We start from the raw sequence: 22,090 nt of genomic DNA, 5'->3' as shown, positions 1-22,090 counted from the left end.
GGGCTTTCAAGAGAGGGGAGGCAGGTGCAGTACATTTGGAGGGGAAGATAAACTGGGCAGCAGCATTGAGGACTAATTTGAGTGGAGAGAGGTGGGAGTCAGGGGAACCAGATAGGAGGTTACAGTAGTCCAATCTCGAGATGCCCAGTGAGTGGATGAGGGTCTTAGTTGCATCCATGGTGAGAAAGGGTCTTATCCTATAATTTTTTCAAAGATGGAAATAGCAGGACTGCGAAAGGTACTGTATGTGTGGTTTGAAGGAGAGGGAGCAGACCTGGGGGCTAGAGAAGGTTGTGCTGCCTATAATGAAATTGTGGGAAGTGAGGTTATGCAAAATGGTGGGAAAATAATCAGCTCAGTCCTAGACATGTTAAGTATAAGAAAGCGCTGGGACATCCAGGAAGAAATAGCAGAGACAGGGATATGAGTGAGAAGAGGGGGAGAGGTAGATTGTCAGCAGTTCTCAATACACCAGGCAAAGCAATTCTCAGAAACAAACCTGGCTAGGTGAATGGGAACTAAACAAGGAGGTGTTACAGCTCTTAGCAAGACATATGGATATCCACTGGTAGACTTTATGGTAACAATTCATAACGCACTTCTTTGCCAGTTTTCCCTGCACTCAAGGCTTAGAGAATATGTACACTGTTAACACCAGAATGTCGACAGTTATGTTGACATGGTGAAAATGTTGAGACCTGGAATATGATGACATTGACATAATGACGACAGTCAATATTTTGACATTGGCATTAAAGTTTTGACTTAAAAATGGTATTAGGAATTGACTTAACCTTAAAACCACATTGTCAACATTTCATCAATGTCGATATGATAGTATTTTATATGTAGTGTTGCACTGTATGTACCTTACATTAGTTGAATTTCAAACACTAGTGCCTAATTATATTTTCTTTGACTTCTGATGTACATGCACTTGATAATTTTATGGCACTTTAAATGCTGAGTATATGTACACGTCTTTGTATTTCTCCTTTGATTAGACCCAACAATATTTTAGTACACAGTACCTACCTGCTATTTCAGCACACTGTACAGCAGCTGACCACCTCACATAACTCCAGTGGGCGCTATTATTTACGTCTGTTTTTGTTACATGACATTAACCCTTGCTGCTGAAGTGTTACTTTATACATGATGCTGCATTATACCTTCACTGAATCTCAAGCATTACTGCCATATGATAATCTCTTTGATCCTTTTGAGAGAGAAGAGTTTGAAATTTCTATGGTGCTCTATTTGCTCAGTACATGTACATGTCTCTGTTTGATCAAATAGGAGGCAACTTGTGTATTTCTTATGATTTGTACAAGTGATTGTATCAGTGTATTTATGTGCAATACCTACCTGTATTTAAGGAAGCTGCATTATAACAATAACTATATTGAAAAAAATTCTATGAATATATCACAGACATGTTTTGCGTTATCCTGATGTAGGTAACTTTTTGTTCTGGAATCACTAGCTAAGTGATTTTATTTATACATTTTGATATTAGTGTTTGTTTGTGATATATGTATGAATTTAGGGCCTCATTCAGACCCACTCGCAAGCGGCTGTCCGCTCGCAAGTGGGTCGATGGTGTGCACTGCGCATGCGCACGATGGAGGGAGCTCCGTCGTGCGCATGCGCCAGACGCGTCGAGCGAAGGACTTTCCTTCGCTCGTTGTGTCTGATCAAAGGGGGCGTGCTGTCGATGTTGATTGACAGCACGCCCCCTTTGGTGGGTGTGCCTGCCAGACGGAGGCGTTCTCAAGGGAACGCCTACCGTCAGAAGCCGGCCCCACTGACATCACTAGTGATGTCGGTGGGAGTGATTTTGGCTCTGACAGAGCCAAAATCACTCCAGGGCTTGTGGTCGAAAACCCCGACCACAGGCTTCTGGTCGCACTGGCGATGGTCAAGACCATCGCGACCATCATCCTGCACGCTCGTATGTGCTGTGGGTGGTGACCCACAGCTATACGAGCGTCCAGGAGGACGCTCCATTTTTATGGAGGACGGCCCTCATTCAGAGCGAGCGCTCTGCTCAGAGCGTCCGGCTCTGAATGAGGGCCTTAGTCCAGATATGGATGTTCTTAGATTTTGTTAATAAAAGTTACGTTTTAACTCACACTCGAACATGGAGTGCCCCTCAACTCGAGAGTACTTTTTCTCCTTGTTTCGATAAGTATGAATGCATAAGGATATGGGCACAGAGAATGGATTTATATTACATGTGTAAGCAAACTTACATTTTAAAAGCAAGTCAAGTATTTTAACTAAACACCAGTAGGTAAAGGCCCACGAACACAATGAGTCTATAAATGTTAATAAAAAATTCTTCTTTTGTGAAATATTTTCATTCAATGAAACATACTCAAATGATATAAAGCTGAACTTAATATACCGGGCAAGCGTAAAAAAATATATTGCCTTAATGTTATCCTGCCAACACAATGATAGAATGGATTTCCAGACTTTGCAGAGTTAAGATATTTTTGATTAATACTTAGTTTTGTGCCCAACACATTGATAACTGCCACTTAGTACGATAGCCTGAGAAAAAGCCAACCTTCCCACTAATTTACGGTCAGTGTAACACTTTAGTAAGAGGTGTATGTCTCTGTGGAAGCTGTACTGTGTACATCTGCATGCTGCTATGACAAGGCCCTGTGCATGAGTCCAATCAATAGTATGCAAAGATCATTTCTGTTAAGCTAGGTACAAACTTGTAGATATGTCGTTCGAATGATGAATCGGTAGCGCATCAGCAGGTGCATCGGTACATCTGCATGAGTGTACGGACAACCCGCCGACTGCTCCAACACTGACATCACAACTGGGCTGGCAAATTGAAATGCTAGCCCAGTTGTGATGCCTATATATATATATATATATATATATATATATATATATATATATCTCAAGCGGCTGACTGGTAAGTGTGTACAGCTTACCAAATCGGTTACTTGGTGCAACTGCTGGTCAGCCGCTGGTTTCGGTAAGTGTGTACCCAGATATACTTAGGAGACTATCAAACCAATGTCAGCTTTATGTAAAGGACAGAGCAGACCGCATTCTCTTTAGATATCATTTTTAAGATTTATTTTGTTCAGGGACACATGGTTTGATATATACTATAGCCAAAGGAGCATTAACAATCTCTAACAAGACAATAAAATTCTACTGTAAATCAGAATATTCAGTATTACAAGGTCTATGAGAGACTCTAAATGCACAGGAACTCTCTTACCAGAGGATGCATGAGAATAGCTATAATGAAGATCATGTGCCAGCTATGCAAGGTTCTGATTGTGTGGCTTTCCCTGGCACCCGCGGCCACACATTCTGCCATTTGGCTGATGAAGTGCAATTTGACTTGTGATATTCTCATTTGTGTGCATGCTTCACAGACAGAATGAATCCATCCGACTGCATAAGTGGTAAATATCCTTCCTGGACTACTGAACATTTTGAGGAAGAAGCTTTTTTTTTGTTTAAATAATGTCTTGAAGCGAAACCACGTTGTGTTACATCATTTTCCCTTTTTACTATTAACACTGTGGTTTTGGCCAACAATGGGAACCGCTGATTGTTTCCTGTACTATGACTTGAAGTTGTAATCTGACAAGCCTGGCACACTCCTATCAGCAACTGCCTCTTTCATCCACAGAATAGTAACATCTTACTAAAATAGCTTCCATTTTAGGTAAACGTCCTAAATTATACCAATCCATACCTTTATTCACTCCAGTAACCTTCCATATTTACTAAATACCAAATTATAATTTCTAAATTCAGCATTTCATCTTTAACAGCTTATTACTTTAGCCTTAAAAAAACAGTTGTATTGAGGTGTATATATTTTATTGGCATGATGATAAAAATATAAAACCATAAAACTCAGAACCATCTGGGTAATTGCAATTGAAGATTTATCTTCACCTTATTAAAAAAAAAAAGTAATAAAATCACCTACAGTAGTTCTAGATTATAGGGTCATATTTATAAAATATGGATGGATCACATTTTATGGCACTCTGCATTGTATTCTGGTATGTATGAGCACCCCCTTAATGAGCTCAGATGCTTAAAACCAAATGAACACCACAAGTTTTTTTCCCTTAGATCGGGAAGCCTCCAACTTTAATAGGTTTTCTTTACTGGAAAAAAAAAAGACAATTTCCAGGGATCACAGAACAAATAGCCATAACAGGATGTATTTTAACACAATGATGAAAGACAAAGGCCGCAGCCAAAGTTATGCTTAATGTTTGAAACAGAATCCATGCTATGTCAAACTGGGATAAACAAAATGTAAGAAAAAATAATAAAAACTGTACAGATGCTGCTTATTAAAATCTTTTCCTTTTGATAATTTCAGGTTTCCAGTTGATTGGATGAGTCTCTTCAGTCTGAAAGAGCAAGAAACAGGACAATTTTAACAAACCAACTTTCAACTACTTAATTAACTAGCATGGTTTATTTGATTATTAGGGGTAAATTTACTAAGATGGGAGTTCTATTACGAAGTGATGTTGCCCATAGCAACCAATCCGATTCCAGGTATCTTCTAGAAGGTGCTAGATAAGTGAGAAGTAGAATCTGATTGGTTGCTATGGGCAACATTACTTCTTAAATAGAACTCCCATCTTAGTAAATGTACCCCTTAGCCTTCCAATGTACAATTTACCTGTCCATGTGTCAGGAGAACTAGGATATACTTACAATAAACACAGGTTTGAATGTAAAACCTAGACTACATAGGTAACTGCCAGGCTGGATAATTGTACCTTTGATGACATGCTAAAGTGTATTGCCATAGATATTCTGTCTATAATACAATCTCCATTGGTTACCGGTCATCTACCGTATTCAATATAAAATACACACTCACACATAAAGCTATTAACCAAACCACACCAACATACATCTCTTCACTTATCTCAAAATATCTTCCAGCCCGACATCTCCGGTTTGCACAAGATCTGCGTCTCACATCCATAAGCATTATTTGTTGCCATGCATGGTTACAGGACTTTTTTCGGGCTGCACCCACCCTGTGGGATGCCCTCCCACGCACAATAAGACTTTCCGCTAGTCTCCAAACATTCAAGCGTTGCCCGAAAACTCACCTCTTCAGACAAGCTTATCAGATTCCAGAACCACCCACATAACCTTCAAAGGGGATGAAGTCAGGATACCGGCAGACACTATCCCGCCCGATAATATCCCGACACTGACATCCCGACATGGGACTAGAGATAGGCGTCGAAATCCTGACGCCTATCATTAGCCCCACTACAAAATCCTGACACCCTGCATACCGAACGAAGGTAAGCCGAGTTTCTTAGCATTTAGACGCAGGGTTGGGGTGGAGGGTTAGGTTTAGGGAGCCCCGGCGAAGACTTGGGGTTAGGCAACCCCCCTGGGTGGGTTAGGGTTGGGAAAGGGGGGGGGGGTTAGGCACCACCAAGGGGGGGGGGTTAGGTTTAGGCAGGGGGGGGTTAGGTTTAGGCACTATCGGGGCAGGAGGTTAGAGTAAGGCACTAGAGGGGGAGGTTACGGCCAGGCACCACTAAGGGAGGGTTAGGGTAGGGAGAGGGTTAGGGTACTTACCTGCTGCAGTCGGGATTTCAGCTGCCGGCATTACATACAGATTCCCTTCATATGAAAACAGACGAATACAATTTGCGCTCCAATTCAGAGTGCAGCCACTTGACACTTAGATTGGAGGTCACTGTCTCCAAAACAAATTACCAAGATACAAACAACAAGTCAGGCGCTCTCCACTGGGTTACAGTCAAATCTCTGGGCAGGGTGGGTGGGTAAATTTCACATTTAAAACAAGTTCTTGTAATTCTAGTAGAAATTCAAATCTCCATCCATCGACGTAGGTAATAATACATTTTATTCAATCATAAGGCTCACAGGAACCGCACATAAAAAAGATAAGAAATCACATATAGTGAAGTACAGTAAATCATTTAAAATATCTAAAACACAATTCACCCCCAATGGTGGGATTGAAAATGCGTACCAGAGGTAGGGGTGTAAGCAGTACACCAGCATGCGTATGATATGAACAGATAGATATCCGGAATAAAAACCTGTTCCAGCACAAGCTAGTGCAGATAATCCTCCAGGATGTTCCCCTGGTGAAAGGAGGGAGCTAATACACCAGAGGGGAACATCCTGGAGGATTATCTGCACTAGCTTGTGCTGGAACAGGTTTTTATTCCGGATATCTGTTCATATCATACGCATGCTGGTGTACTGCTTACACCCCTACCTCTGGTACGCATTTTCAATCCCACCATTGGGGGTGAATTGTGTTTTAGATATTTTAAATGATTTACTGTACTTCACTATATGTGATTTCTTATCTTTTTTATGTGCGGTTCCTGTGAGCCTTATGATTGAATAAAATGTATTATTACCTACGTCGATGGATGGAGATTTGAATTTCTACTTGAATTACAAGAACTTGTTTTGCATGTGAAATTTACCCACCCACCCTGCCCAGATTTGACTGTAACCCAGTGGAGAGCGCCCGACTTGTTGTTTGTATCTTGGAGATTCCCTTTATAGCTTCCCTATTTAACTCCTTTCTTACAGTATACACATATCACATATTTTCTCTTTCTTCAATTTCACATCCTCCTAACCCTAGGCCAACTTTCCTGTGTGTCTGGATCATACAGCTCACCAATAACCTCAGCAATCTGGCTGGACCAATTTGCAATATATAGCACCTATCCTTGTGATTCAACACCGATTTCCCTATAGATTGTAAGCTTGCGAGCAGGGCCCTCTTACCTTTATGTCTGCCTGTTACTACCCAGTGTTGTTCTATTAATGTTGTTTCCATTTGCAAAGCACAACAAAATATGCTGCGCAATATCAGAAATGGTTAATACATATTTCTCCCATCGTATACCAGTCAGGTAATTGTGTTTTCACATGCACTGTTAACATTAGTTAAAAATAATAGGGCCCATGCAGCTACAGTGCCGATTCCCTATTCTGTCGATCCGATCTGATCAGCGGCGGCCATCGATGATTGGCGCTCTGTTGGAGGATCGGGGAAATTCAACATATAAAAAATCCCTGACCACAGATTCCGACAATTTTTGGGTCGGGATCGGGGAATTTAAATTTTTCAACCTCTTGAATACACCCAATTCCAAGACCCCACGGTCGGCAGAATGGGGAACTGCTGTGATGTCTAGATGTATGGGCACAAAAGATAAGCAGCAGATCCCACCTCCCCCTACAAACCGCTGACAAGCTTTCAGTTTTAAAAAGCATTCAATATGTGAATTGTGGAAGTAATCCGATTGAATACCCGCAGCTCAAGCCACTGACTGCCCAAGTACAAGTTGCGCATTACTTCCATGTTCCGGATATGGATTACCAGGTGAGAACACAATGGACTCCCCAACCGATGGACCCAACCCTGACATTTATATACAGGGAAACACCAACTGGAGGTTGAGAGCACATTGAAGAATTGTTGACTCAGTTGGCATAATGATGTACTGTTGAACGCTGACATATAAAACTACAGCATTATGTAAATAACAGTTTATCATGGGTTTGAAATCCATACATTAGCCAGTTTCTCCATGGTACCTTAATAAACTAAAATATAATTTCTGTGGCACTGATATAGATAACAAAAACAATTAATATAGCAGGTTTTAAACACAGGTAAAGTAAATCAACTGGCTATTCAATTCAGAAAGCTCTCAATGTGATCTAGTGGTAGCAGCCCTGCGTGAATCTAATTAAAATGAAAGGCTGCTGAGCAGTCTCTTTAGAGACCTGCAGACATGCAATAGCTAATATTATCTGGGTTTGAAATGGACAGCGACAGTTCAATACATGTCAGATTAACCACAAACCTATAAAAAGACTAGACAGCCAAAAAGCAGCCATGTGACACTTGTGTTTTTCAGTGTGTTGTGCTGGGTACACACCTGACAAATATACCTGCAGATCAAGTGATCTGCAGATATATCTGCAGATGTTGGTTGTCCATACACACTGAACAACAATCATCTGGCCACGGGTCGCGCTGGCTGGGGGCGTGTCGTGTCTCTCTCCCCGAGGCCTCTGCTGCCAGTGTACCGTACACACAGCACGATGCCCCAATATAGCTGCAGATATATTGGGCATCGGCTGTGCTGCACAGCTGACACTATATGTCTTAACATCGTTCACAGACATATCGCTGGTACACACTGGTCGGCGGGCACCCAATATATATTGGCCGATCAATTGATCAACCAATATATCTGCCAGTGTGTACCCAGCATAAGGCACAAAATTCATACGACTTCAATAAACAAACAAAAGTGCAATCAGATCTACCAAACAGATAGGAAAATACTAAAGTTTTATTAGTATAATGGAATGGAAAACCTTAAATTATGCAATAAAGGTTTAGAGAAAGACATTACTTCTGTGTAGCCTTTTGATACATAGTTCCACAAGTTGACAGGCACCTCAGAATGTCGCCATGTGAGGTTAGGGTTAGGCACTAGAGGAAAGATTAGGGTAACATGAACGTTGGGACCCGGAAGCCGCTGCAGTCATTGGGACCAGGTAAGTGACTGCTGGGCCACCAGTGATGTGTAGATATGATGAATGTAGACATGCAGCATGCAAACCTGAAGCACATCGACATTATAACCGTCAACCTAACATGCCACACCGTTTAAAAAGTGTCAGCCAGTAATGAATACACCTGTGCACCAAGTAGGAGATCCATAAGACATGCACGGTTAAGGGTTCCTGAGGACTGGAGTTGGGAAACACTGCTCTACATTTATACAGTAGTGATACATTAGTGGTTGTTATATGTTGAAACTCTGCATAAGTCCCTATGTGTCAGCCATATGTACCTCCATACACCTATACAGTATATTTACAGATGTCAGTGAGTGCCTTTATATTAATATATTTAGATCTAATTTAAACGTTGTAGTTTAATTCAGTAACAGATTTATGGATTGCTCTTCAGAATCATATGAAGTGTGCATTATGATTTATCACAGGAGACATAGGATCCTACTTCCGGGCATACAAAAGTGCACAGCATCCAATGGATATTGCAGATTACAAATTATTTCCTTAATGACGAGACATGACCATTACGCCAAACTACTGAATAAAACATTTCTTCATTCTCCAGAAGCTGAGCTGTCGCCCCTCTCTTACAGCCTATATTTAAAAATGTGAACCATTTTTAGAAAGCCAATTAATATAACAGGCCTCTTTATATAAATGTTCAAGGTTTCGCCATTTCCCAAGCAAAATAGTGTATAACCTTTCTTTTCCAAGTTAGAATGATTAAAATGATAAAAATCTGAGTAATGGTACTTTGATAAGTGAAAACATTGACACAGCATTCAGGAAGCAGCTTGTATGGAACACGCATCATTTGCAGACTGAAATTATATGTTGCTCATAGGGCTCAGATCCTATTAGCTGCAAATCGGCCTGCTTCACTTATGGTACCTCTGGACCCATAGCGCAGTGTACAAAAATCCACTGGCCCAGGCCACAGGAGGGGAGCTGCGATGCCGATGCAACGGCAACTCGCCCCCTTTGCACCTTATAGCAGCGTTTTTCAACCACTGTGCTGTGGTTGAAAATATAGGATCGAGCGTTACACTTAAGTTGCCAATATAGTCATTTACAATGCCATTTTTTAAATGACTGATTATAAAAGAGAAAAAATAAACATAAAACATTTAAACTGTAAACTTTTGTCTCTTCAACATTCTGCATGAACAGGATACAACTCACATATAACATTCTGAAATAATTGTGAGAAATCCAAATGGCAGGAAATTCACTCATATTTACCATTATACTACAAGGATCTATAATTAAAAATCCTCATACAATGAACCTATAAACATTGAGCTGCTTATTTACAATTGTATTCTTCCTCAATTGTACAATGCTAAATATAATTAGAATAAATGGGTATTTCATATTATATTTATCAATGCCATGAAGCTTCTTAATTTTTAATATTTAACATCTGTGGTTATATTATTCCTTTTAATATACAATTTTAAATGTGAAACCAAGCAATCTGCTTGTATGCAATTACTGATAGCTAAGCATTCATCATGGAACACTTAAAATGAGGTATGAAAAACAACTTGCATTATGCTAACCACAGAGATGGGTATATTATACAAAAGTGACCTCACTACTCTGCAAAAAAGATTGACAATATCCATAATCAACATATGAGAATATATTAACTTGATATTAATGTTACTTTTTTATTATTTAAATTTTTTCAACTGGTCGCAATGGAATTGATACATACCGCAGTGTCATCCTCCCTGTAAACTTTGATTGTTTTATCAGCTTCCGCAGTGATTAATCTGCTCTCGGACTGGTCAAATGTGCATGCAAATATACCAGATTCACTATCTAGAGAGCCTGGCTGAACAGCAGCGTGAATTCTCTGGAAGTTATATCCGGTTCTCCAGTCCCAGAGGTGCATTGTTCCATTATCAGCTGCAAGAGATAATAGAGAGGTGTAAGACAAAATCCACACCCAAGATCCTCACTGCTCATGCAATGACTATATTTTACATACTATAGTTTAAACATTTACATCTATTTATTTCATACAAACATATACATGTATTAAATATATATATATTTTTCCATCCTTCCATTTGATTCTTCTGAAAATGAATGAGGAAATAGTTCTTACCTCCTGATACCAGCACACCATCAGAGTTCACAGCCAAAGTGTTGATTATAGCATTGTGGCCAGAAAGGTTTTGGATAAAGTTCCCATCTGGGAATTTCCACTGTTTTATATTATCCGGTGACCCAGATGCAAATGTGTACCTGGAATAAAAGAAAAAATAGATTGTGAAGCGTAGAAATGTAACAGAATTTGGAATATACTACACTGCACAGAGTTGTGCTGACTGCAGCAGCGGCACTTTCTGGATCACGGAAAGTTATTTTTGGCTTCTCTAAAGACTAGTTGGTGCTGCAGAAAAATGTTTTCATAAAGAAAACTATTGCTGATCGCTTCTAGCACCTTTTCATCTGTTTTTCTTTTCTTCAGTCACACTTCATTATGACGTAGGGACAGAACAGTATTTCATTATAGGCTACGAAGTCTAACAGGCTCTCTAAAGTACTGGTGTCACTGGCCGCTAACCTTGCTATTGTGACGGAAGGTTTTTCCACTTTTGCAGGACAATTAAACCGAAAACAAAGTTGGCAAACTATTCATTTAAGTGTATTTAATGGTGATAAGTTCCTAAAAGCTTTAACAAATTAAATATATTTTCTTAAATTCTCAAATAACAATGCTGTAATAAAAATGTTATTACAGTATCAGCTTGTGCAGGATACAAACACAATCCTCTTATCTAATGCAAGAGACTGTTCAGAAGTCATTTTTTGTCAGAGTTCCATCCTGTTTATTACGCCTATTATTATGCCTATTACCGAGTCTGAATCTGTACACGAAGTGCTACCATGCCGCAGCTTTTTTCAAACTAAGTTCTGTTGTGCTTCACATACAGATTCAGACTTCTTGGCACACAGATATACAAGTGTCACATACTAAATATATTATTTTATTATTTAACAGTTTCTTATATAGCGCAGCATATTCCGTTGCACTTTACAATTTGAATCAACATTAATAGAACAAGACTGGGTTATAAAATACAGACATAAAGGTAAGAGGGACCTGCTAGCAAGCTTACAATCTATAGGCAAGCTTACAATCTATAGGCAAGCTTACAATCTATAGGCAAGCTTACAATCTATAGGCAAGCTTACAATCTATAGGCAAGCTTACAATCTATAGGCAAGCTTACAATCTATAGGCAAGCTTACAATCTATAGGCAAGCTTACAATCTATAGGCAAGCTTACAATCTATGATTAAATTAATCAGTGCAATATCCTGAAGTGCACGATAGTACACAAGGAGTAGGCTCAGACTAGTATTTGCATATTATCGTAGCTGCGAGCCCCGAAAATATCGCAGCCGCACATGCATTAGTGCCCACCTCCGAACCAGACCTTGCATGAGAAGGGTCACATACTGGAAAAGCAGAGAAAGAAGCAAAGCTCTTACTGGCGTGGATGTAATACAACAGCTCTGACAGACTTCTTGTGATTTGTTAATGTGACGCGAGTCTTTCCGCCCACCATATCCCACATCCTAATTGTGGTATCGTGGCTTCCTGAAAGGAGGACAATCCAAAAAAACAATAAGATAGATAATGATCTTCTAAGCAATTTGAAACAATACAGAAATAAATCTGGAAAATCAAAATACAGCCTGAAGTGTACCAGACACCTACAGTACATACAGTGCAGACAGTTATTCTGGGGTCTTAACAAAACGGAAATTTTTCAGTTTACTAGATACAAAGTGCCATAAATCGAAAACGCGGATTTAATGCATTAATATACAATAATTTTAGTAAATGTAAGGATATGTACAATACATTTTAGGGGGTATCACGGCACAGAAAATACTTGCAAATACTGTATATTAAAAGTTAAGGGGTTCTGTCAACCCAATGACCTGTGACCTTTAAACCAGAACAGCAATAAAACAGAAGACTAATGTAATCATGTCATATCACCTGCTTACGGCACAGCGCGACTGACCATTCCTTTCCTATACTATTAGAATGTTGCTTAATCTTTCACCAGCTTATTTGCACAGCAAAGCCATGGACATTACATGGTAAATGCCAAAGGGTGGAGAGAAGTTCACAACTGTAATTCCTTCTTCTGTATATCTAGACATATGGGCACAGTGATTTTTTTTGACACACAACAAATCCTTAATGACTAAAGCGGGTACTAAATGGTGTTGTGCATTAAATAACTCATCATGAAAATACATGACTTCCGGGCTCTCTTTTCAAATACATATGAACTCAAGAAATCATTTATTCAAGTCAAAACAATGTGTCATGCCAGGCTGCTCTATAAAGGACCACTGAGACCTACAGAGTGGGCTGAAATATTTATTGCGAAAACAGTCAGAAAATGGTCCAGGAACCCAGTGACACTAATGGAGAAATGAATGAGTAATATTCATGAGGCAGCAAATGTTTAGGCTATACCATCACAGTACACAAAATGATTGCTTCCATGTCGGAGTGGCCAAGAGGTGACAGTGCAAAGTAGGCCATTAGCTCATTGCACAAGAGGTGCCCCAGCGTTGTCCCAAGTCCCTACCGAACTGATAGGCTGCAAGTTTAGTCCAGCAGTAAAACATGCATTTCCACTGAATGGAGCATATGCTCTGTAAATCGTCTCAGGATAGTACACAGTTAAACAGCACACAACCTTAGCTCTAGTTGCATCCATCTACACTTACTAGGGTATAGTTGTTGCAGCACAGGCATTGTCAAATTTAGCAGTCTTGTTTCTAAAAGGTTAAAAAATAAAGCCTCTCCCTAAATATAATCAGCTTCAGTTAAAGCTCGCTGACAAACCTGTCCCGCTACTACGAGCTGGAGATATGTTCAGCAGATGTGCCCACAGCTGGAGAGCGTTAACAAGATGAACAGGTAAATTGTACGGTAACAAAGCGTTCCGCTTCAGTAACCAAAATACTTTCACAGACTGTAACAACCACAGGTGCAATGTGCAACAATTCCCTTACATGGACTAGTCCTGAGCATTACACACCTCATCTCCCCAAGCAAACTGGATAGCAAAATACGTTACTCTTAAAAAACTGACCAGTCCCCACTGGTTAACAATTCTGATACGGTGCTAAAATAAAAATAGGTAATCCAGCGAATATTTCAGAAATTCCTTGTTTAACCTTTTCCTCTACTCTGCTGTTTAGATGTTAAATGTGGGACATTTATGAGGACCAATAAAATGTACTGTAACCACACAACCTTTCCAACTTGGTTATTTTGCTTAGTACAGTTTAGAAAATGAAGGCAGACATTTGTTAGGATGCTGCGGCTCGCAGTTACCGGAGCGCAGTTGTTCACAGTTCTCCCATTATATATCTGTGCACTCATTTATTCCCAACCTCTGCCCATAGAGGTTTGTAGGACTGTTCCCAGCTCATCAGAATTAGATTTCAGGAAATCATATATTATATATATATATATCACACTAATAATCTTTATGAATTGTGCTACTATATAAGAACAAAAAGACAAAAGACTGGACACTAATCAATGAATCAAATGTTATAAGAAATAGCAGCAAATTCAGCCAATGGGCTTGTATCTGCCCACTACTTAAATAGCAATACCTTAACAAAACAATGGTGATGCGCTAATAAACAGATAAATAATATACTATGTATTTGCCGAAGTGGCAGAAAACATTCCCAAGACACCACCTAGGTAATATTCATAATCTTTATAGAAATAGAATAAGTCAGTACATATATTCAGATTTACACTTAGAAATAATCACATTATCCAATATAAAAAAAAAACTCAAGCGCACTCCTAAGAATTGAAATATATATAAAATATACTGCCTCTAATGAAAGTAAGTCACTGGAACTTTGATGCCTGGAGCAATCTCTTGTCAAATTAATGACATATGGAAAATCCGATAATGAATATGTGAAGCTCTTTCTGTATGATATAAGTGCGCACACTGTTACTCCAGTCTCTCACCACATCAATACCTAGTTGCAGAGTCCCATGAACAATCCGCTGAGTTTGGAAGGACACCTCCTATGAAGCACGCCCACAGTGGGCACTCCTGGTAAGTGTGCGCATATATCTCATACAGAAAGAGCTTCACATATTATCGGATTTTCCATGTCATTAATTTGACAAGAGATTGCTCCAGGCATCAAAGTTCCAGTGACTTACTTTCATTAGAGGCAGTATATTTTATATATATTTCAATTCTTAGGAGTGCGCTTGAGTTTTTTATATTGGATAATGTGATTATTTCTAAGTGTAAATCTGAATATATGTACTGACTTATTCTATTTCTATAAAGATTATGATTACCACCTAGGTGGTGTCTTGAGAATGTTTTCTGCCATTTCGGGAAATACATAGTATATTATTTATCTGTTTATTAGCGCATCACCATTGTTTTGTTGTGGTATTACTATATAAGAATATCAGATAATAATGTATGTGTATGAAATATCTATTATGCAATCATGCATAACAGGGAAGAAAATGAAGCCAAGCAGAAAAACCAAACAAGCAACACAGCAGAGATAAACACCGCTGCCCTGCACAGAATAATGTGGTCTCACTTATTTTTCTTCCACACAGATTGCATTTTAACAACTCTATGCATAGTGCAAATCTCTATGGGACAGTCTCACGCAAGAGCAACTATAGACAGAGACTATTGAGCTTGCTGCACTGATCATTATACCCCTGGGACTTGCTCAATAAGGTTGTATTTACACTATTATACTGTTCCACTGCATGTGTCAAAGCAGTATATCCCCTCTGGACAGTTTAAATCTAGGTTGGATGTTGTTTTTGTCACTGAAAAAAAAAAATCACATGAAATTAGCAAGTATCTTGTCCGGTTCCGACAGATGTGACAGGGTTTCTTCCAGCTTTCTTGTTTTGATCTAGCTCTTCCTTATTATCTTAGTGTCGCCTTTCACAAGCTAATTTAATAGATGCACCAGTATTGCTTTAATGTAGTAGGTAGTCCAGAATTGTAGGGGGGCTCCTCTGCAGTAGCTCAAAAAACTGAAAGTGTCTATTAAAGCTGTGAAATTGTAAAAGCTCAAAAAGTTATCTTGTAGGAAGCCCGATTAGTTACAGCAGCTTAACAAACATGCACATACAGTACGTCCTTTTATAGTAATGGGACACTGAAACGGAGTTACATACAACAATGTTTTCAGCAGCGAGTTCTAAGAGGAAATCTAGAACATTTTGTTCAATGTGTTGGAAAGGTTTATATTTCTGTGCCCTGTGTTTAAGGAAAATGCTGTTCACATTATTTCCATAAACTAAAGCTATGTATGCCCCCATTAGGAAGACAGTAAGGGTGTAATATAAACAAACATGGAAATAGCCTTTAAAACGCACAACAGCTCCAAACACAGCAATCCTAGAAGTTATGGGACAGGATTTAAATCCAAAAGTTTTGAACAACATAAGACCTTTTATTTACACAGTGATAAATACCATTACTATCACTATGGATTGCACAATCCAGAACTTTCTCCTATCCATATGTAAGACTAATATAGCGACAAATATTTGTCAAACTACACTCAACTTTCTTCGTATTCAGCAATCTTAAAAAGGAAATAAACACATTTTCAAGCAACACACATTATTTCTGGTGACCTGAACAGCCAGACATCTGAAAGTAATGATGCAGTATATGAGAAGTCTAATTTTCTCTATGCAAGGCGGCATAATAACTTACTTTTAGCAATTTATCTCTAGTGTAATAAAAGGAGTGTAATCAATTTTTACAGATGCACAGAACCTTAGTTCCTACTTCGATATGTAGGTATTGAGAGCATTGCTGGTTCCCCAATATTTAGGTAGCATCCACAAATAAAGTGATCCATCTTTCCCTAAAATAAACACCACCCAAAAGACAAGTGCCACAATGCCTCATAAGTACCATCCTAGGTATTGTACAATATTTACTTCAACAACTTTACCTGTAATGATCTGAGGCTCAGCAGCCTGGCATCGTACTGTTGCAACAGCATTGGTATGTCCAACAAGTGTGTGTACACCAGCTTTTGTTCTTATGTCCCATATCTATAAAACAGAAGCAGGAAAAATCAAAAGATGACACAATCCTCATTTAAATGTAGGAAAAAAAAAACGATATCACGTGAATGTACATCAAAGTCTGGGATTTGCAAAGCTAAATATACTTGAAACAAAGGAATACTAAAGACCAGTGGTTCTCAAACTTGGTCCTAAGGACTCCACCCAGATCATGTTTTCCAGGTTATCCAGCTGGTGCACAGGTGTATTTATAACTCATTGGCACATTTTAAAAGATCCACAGGTGGAGCTAATTATCTCACTTGTGATTCTGTAAGGAGACCTGGAAAACATGCACTGTTTGGGGTCCTGAAGACAGAGTTTGAGAACCTGTGCTATAGACTTAAAGTACCACTACTAACCCCCAAAAATTCTGAAGTTCAGATATGAACCATGGGGGTAAAATAGTTATCGGAGTTACGCTTACATTCCACTGCAGCTCTTAAAAACAGATTATTCATTGGCCTCTGACCCAGAATAGACCGATCGCCTGTTTTTTATATTTCCCCTGTGCTCTATACGTTGTGCCTAAGGGGCTCTATGGTTTACATTTGGCGGTACGGTACAAATCTTTGGAACTTGTGGTGGAACACTAATGTCCTAAGTGGTCTTATACTAATGTACCTAGAGAACCTCAATATTTTGGTCTTGGGGTCTATTAAAAGGAATACATAGAGAGCAGACAAGACTGGATACTCTCAACATTAATGCTGTTCATTGTCCAATTGCTCAGACATACAAAAATCATTTGCCAGCTATTTTGAAGAGTTGTGCACTTGATGACAAAATGAGTTTTATAAAAAAAAATTACGACCTACGGGGCAGATCAACCTATATTACAGAGCCTGCCATTTTTTATTTTTACACAATGTGATAGAAACTTTCCTTGACAAATGTATCATAATGAGAAAATTAGAGTTATGGTATAACATACCTCAATTCATTATTGTTCTTCGAGGTCCATAGGGTCCACCTTGGGGGTATGTAGTTGGAGTGATCCATTGCACCAAACAGCTTACAGCTTTGAAGCTCCCAGCATGCACTGGTCCTCCTCCCAATATACCCCGCCCCCAGCCACAGGCATTCAGTTTGTAAACAAGCTTAACGGCAAGAGACGGAAAGTGGAGTACAATGTACCCAAGAAACTGTCAAAATACGAAGAGGGAATCAGTGGTACAAAAAAGCAAAGAACAGATCCCAACTGAGGCCAGGTGAGTCACTGTGGACCCTATGGACCTCAAACAAAAAGTTAACTGAGGTATGTTATACCATAACTCTAATTTTCTTCTTCAGGGTCCATAGGGTCCACAGGGTCAACCTTGGGGACGTCCTAAAGCAGTTCCCTTAAGGATGGGGACGCTCATGAGCAGAGGATTATCCGCCGCCCAAAAGAAGCATCCTGGGAGGCAAAAGTATCAAATACATAGAATTTGATAAAGGTATGAACAGAAGACCAAGTGGCCGACTTACACAGCTGTTCAGCCGAGGCGCCATGTCTAACCGCCCACGATGGTCCCACAGACAGAGTAGAATGTGCTGATCAGCCGGAGTATAGACCTGAGAAATAATCATATGCAACCAGCGAGCCAAAGTCTGTTTGTTAGCTGGCCAACAACATTTGTGAAACCCATATAACATAAACAGCGCATCTGATTTCTTGATGGAGCTGGTACGATCCATGCAGATACGTACTGTAGGTCACGAACCACATCCAGGGAAGCTTCACCCTTAGAAAGGTCTGAAGACAAAGGCTGTGACTGCAATTTCTTCATTAATATGAAAACGGGATACCACCTTTGGAAGGTAACTCACTCTAGTACAGAGGGCAGCTCTATTTTGATGAAAAATCAAATATGAGGAGCGAGATGATAGTGCTGCCAAATCAGAAACTCTGCGAGCCGAGGAAATAGCGAGGAGAAAAAGGGTCTTCGCTGTCAACCATCTAAAGTCCACCTCATCCAAGGGCTCAAAAGGAGAAGCTTGCAGTGCCCCGAGAACCAAACATAAATCCCACGCTGCCACCGATGGGACAAATGGAGGTTGCAGACAGAGAACCCCCTGCAAAAATGTTCTAACATCCGGCAGGGGAGCAATTCTTGACTGAAATCATACTGACAAAGCAGAAACTTGAACTCTCAAGGTAGTCAGGCGAACACCTAAGTCTAATCCCGCCTGAAGAAAAGCAAGCACTCACGAGACCCTGAAAACTTTAGGGTCATATTTTCTATGGGAACACCAAAGAAAAAATGAATGCCAAATCCTGTGATCGATGTGGGCCGAAGCAGGCTTCCTTGCCCTCAGCATCGTCTGGATCACAGAAGAGCCATGCCGTCAAAGTCAGCCGAGGTAAATCCGGATATAGGCAGGGACCCTGCACTAGAAAATCCGGTCACAGAGGCAGTGGAAGTGGACTGTCTATGGATAGACATGTCAGATAGGTGAACCAATGTCTCCTGGGCCATGCAGGAGCTATTAGTATTATGCTGCCGCCTTCCTGCTTGAAGTTTCTGACGACCCTTGGGAGGAGGGAGATGCCAACCTGAAGTCCCTTCTCACTGCCAGAGCGTCCACGAAGGCGGCTGAGGGGTCCTGTGTTCTGGACCCGTACCTGGGGACCTTGTGGTTGTGACGTGACGCAATGAGGTCTACATCTGATAGTCCCCACTTGGCCACCAGGAGTTAAAAGATGTCCCGATGAAGAGCCCATTCTCCAGCATGTATGTCCTGACGATTTAGGAAGTCAGTTTCCCAGTTGAGGACTCGCGGGATGAATATTGCAGAGATTGGTGGAAGATGGCATTCTGCCCACTGCAGAATGTTCGCCACTTTCCTCATAGCTGCCGGACTTCGTGTGCCTTCTTGATGATTGATATAGGCCACCTCTGTGCATTGCATGAAGCTCCAAAACATTTATTTGTAGGTGACTTTCTTGATCCGTCCACCTTCCCTGAAAGGTGTAAAGACCTGTCACTGCTCCCCATCCTTGCAGACTTGCATCCGTGGTGACGAGTACCCAATCTGGGACCCATAACAGACGACCCATGTCTAGATGAGTCATCTGCAGCCACCAAGCAAAGGCGAGCCGAACCTCTGGTGAAATGCGGATTATCTGAGACTTTGGCCCTCATTCAGAGCCGTACGCTCTGAGCAGAGCGCATGCTCTGAATGAGGGCCGCCCTCCATAAAAATGGAGCGTCCTCCTGGACGCTCATATAGCTGTGGATCACCACCCACAGCCTATACGAGCGTGCAGTTTGATGGCCGCGATGGTCGTGACCATCGCGACCATCGAAACTGCGAGCCGGAGCCTGCGGTTGAGGTTTTCAACCGCAAGCCCCGGAGTGATTTTGGCTCTATCAGAGCCAAAATCACTCCCACTGACATCACTAGTGATGTCAGTGGGCCGGCTTCTGACGGGAGGCATTCCCGTGGGAACGCCCCCGTCAGGGAGGCACGCCCCCGGCACGCCCACCAAAGGGGGCGTGCTGTCAATCAACATCGACAGCACGCCCCTTTGATCAGACACAACGAGCGAAGGACTTTCCCTCGCTCGTCGCGTCTGGCGCATGCGCACGACGGAGCTCCCTCCGTCGTGCGCATGCTCAGTGCAGACCATCGACCCACTTGCGAGCGGACAGCCGCTTGCGAGTGGGTCTGAATCAGGGCCTTTATCCGATGATACAGACCATCCCAACGAGACAGAATCCATTGCTGCAGGAACCTGAAGTGGAACTGGGCATAAGCCACCATGTCGAATGTGGACACCATGGAGCTCAGCACCTGCATTGCCATGTGAACTGATACTTCCTGCTTGCAAAGAAGACTGTGCACACGAGATTGAATTGCTGCAATCCTGTCCTCCGGTAGAAGAATCCTCTGTCCCAGAGAGTCCGGGAGCTCCCCTAAGTGCACCATTTGCTGAGTTGGAGAAAGAGAAGACTTTTTCCAATTGATTATCCAGCCGTGCTTTCGTAGGCAGACAATGGTCATCTGGAGATGACATTGTAACATCTCCAGATATTGTGGCAATATCAGGAGGTCATCCAAATATGGCAGTATCCTGACTCCTTGTCATCTGAGATGAGCCGTCATGACTGCCATTATCTTGGTAAATATCAGAGGGGCTGTGGCCAACCCGAATGGTAGAGTCTGAAATTGGTAATGTTGCAGATCTACAGCCATTCTCAGAAATCTTTGGCGAGATGGTGCAATAGGAACATGCAGGAGGTTGAGTCAGAATCCTGAGGAAACGTCTGAAGAAACTGTTTGCTACTCCTTTACCACCACTGGTCTATTCGCTTGCACCACCTGCTGTGGGGCTATAAACGGCAGAATACTCTGACTAAAGTGAGCAGAAGAATCAAACCAACAGGGATTCATGGGGGACATACACATAGAAGCATGCAAATGCTGTGGTTATCCCATAGCAGAAGACAATATTGTGGCTGGAGCACGCGAAGCAGCGGCCCTGTCCACCAAATGCGACAACACCTGAGACCAAGAAGTCACCCAGGATGGTTCTTGTGCTGGTAGTGGTGTACAAGATAGAAAAGAAAGCCGTTTACAACAGACACTACACAACCCATCTTGCACAAAATCCTGCTCAGACAGGACTGCAAAACAGGATTTACATGATTTCAGCACAGGAAGCTCATCCTTCTCTCCTTTACCTTTAGACATAGCAATGTGTAACAGGTATAAGGTAGTCGTATAAATGCAATGTCGACTTTAAATGAAAACCCCCACATACCTTCAGAGGGATGAGGAGAAACACAGTGATAGATATATCTTGACAGTTTTGAAAACAGAAAGGCAGTATGAATAGAGCAGCTAGCATCACAATCACATACAATGCATAATAATCAAATGCAAATGGACTCAACTGACCAGCCCCCTCAGGGGTATTGGTAGGATACAGAGGCCCTGATTCAGAGCCGGACGCTCTGACAGAGCGCTCGCTCTGAATCAGGGCCGGCCTTCTTGTTTTTTAGAGCGCATAGCTGTGGGTGACCACCTACAGCTATAGCGAGCGGCCAGGAAGTTGGCCGCGATGGTCAAGACCATCGTGCTTGCGACAAGACCCTTGTGGTAGGGTCTCGTTGGCGCAAGTCCCAGAGAGATTTCGGCTCTCACAGACCCGAAATCTCTCCCACTGACATCACTCGTGATGTCAGTGGAGCAGGCCCCAAACAGAGGCATTCACATGGGATCGCCTCCGTTTGGGCAGCCACTCCACCAGCCCGCCCACCAAAGGGGGCGTGCTGTCACTCAACATTGACAGCACGCCCCCTTTGGTAC

General features: G+C 41.3%; 1 protein-coding gene across 2 annotated transcripts in view; it reads right to left on the bottom strand.

The window, feature by feature from the left end:
* Positions 1–3,119: 3,119 nt before the first annotated feature.
* PLRG1 (pleiotropic regulator 1) overlaps positions 3,120–22,090 on the bottom strand; it is a 51,132-nt gene continuing 32,161 nt past the window's right edge. For both annotated transcript variants that reach the window (XM_088475316.1, XM_088475317.1), the window contains exons 11-15: positions 16,678–16,780; positions 12,148–12,256; positions 10,754–10,893; positions 10,358–10,551; positions 3,120–4,418 (exon numbers count right to left, since the gene is read on the bottom strand). In XM_088475316.1, the coding sequence (XP_088331442.1) occupies positions 4,359–4,418; positions 10,358–10,551; positions 10,754–10,893; positions 12,148–12,256; positions 16,678–16,780 (606 nt within the window). In that variant the 3' untranslated portion in view covers positions 3,120–4,358. The remainder of the gene's footprint in view (positions 4,419–10,357; positions 10,552–10,753; positions 10,894–12,147; positions 12,257–16,677; positions 16,781–22,090) is intronic.

Source organism: Taudactylus pleione, unplaced genomic scaffold (assembly GCF_031769625.1).
Source record: "Taudactylus pleione unplaced genomic scaffold, aTauple2 ptg000170l, whole genome shotgun sequence".
NCBI classification, from domain to species: Eukaryota; Metazoa; Chordata; class Amphibia; order Anura; family Myobatrachidae; genus Taudactylus; species Taudactylus pleione.
The sequence above is the reverse complement of the archived record's forward strand: the minus strand, read 5'-3'. Positions and strand labels throughout refer to the sequence as shown.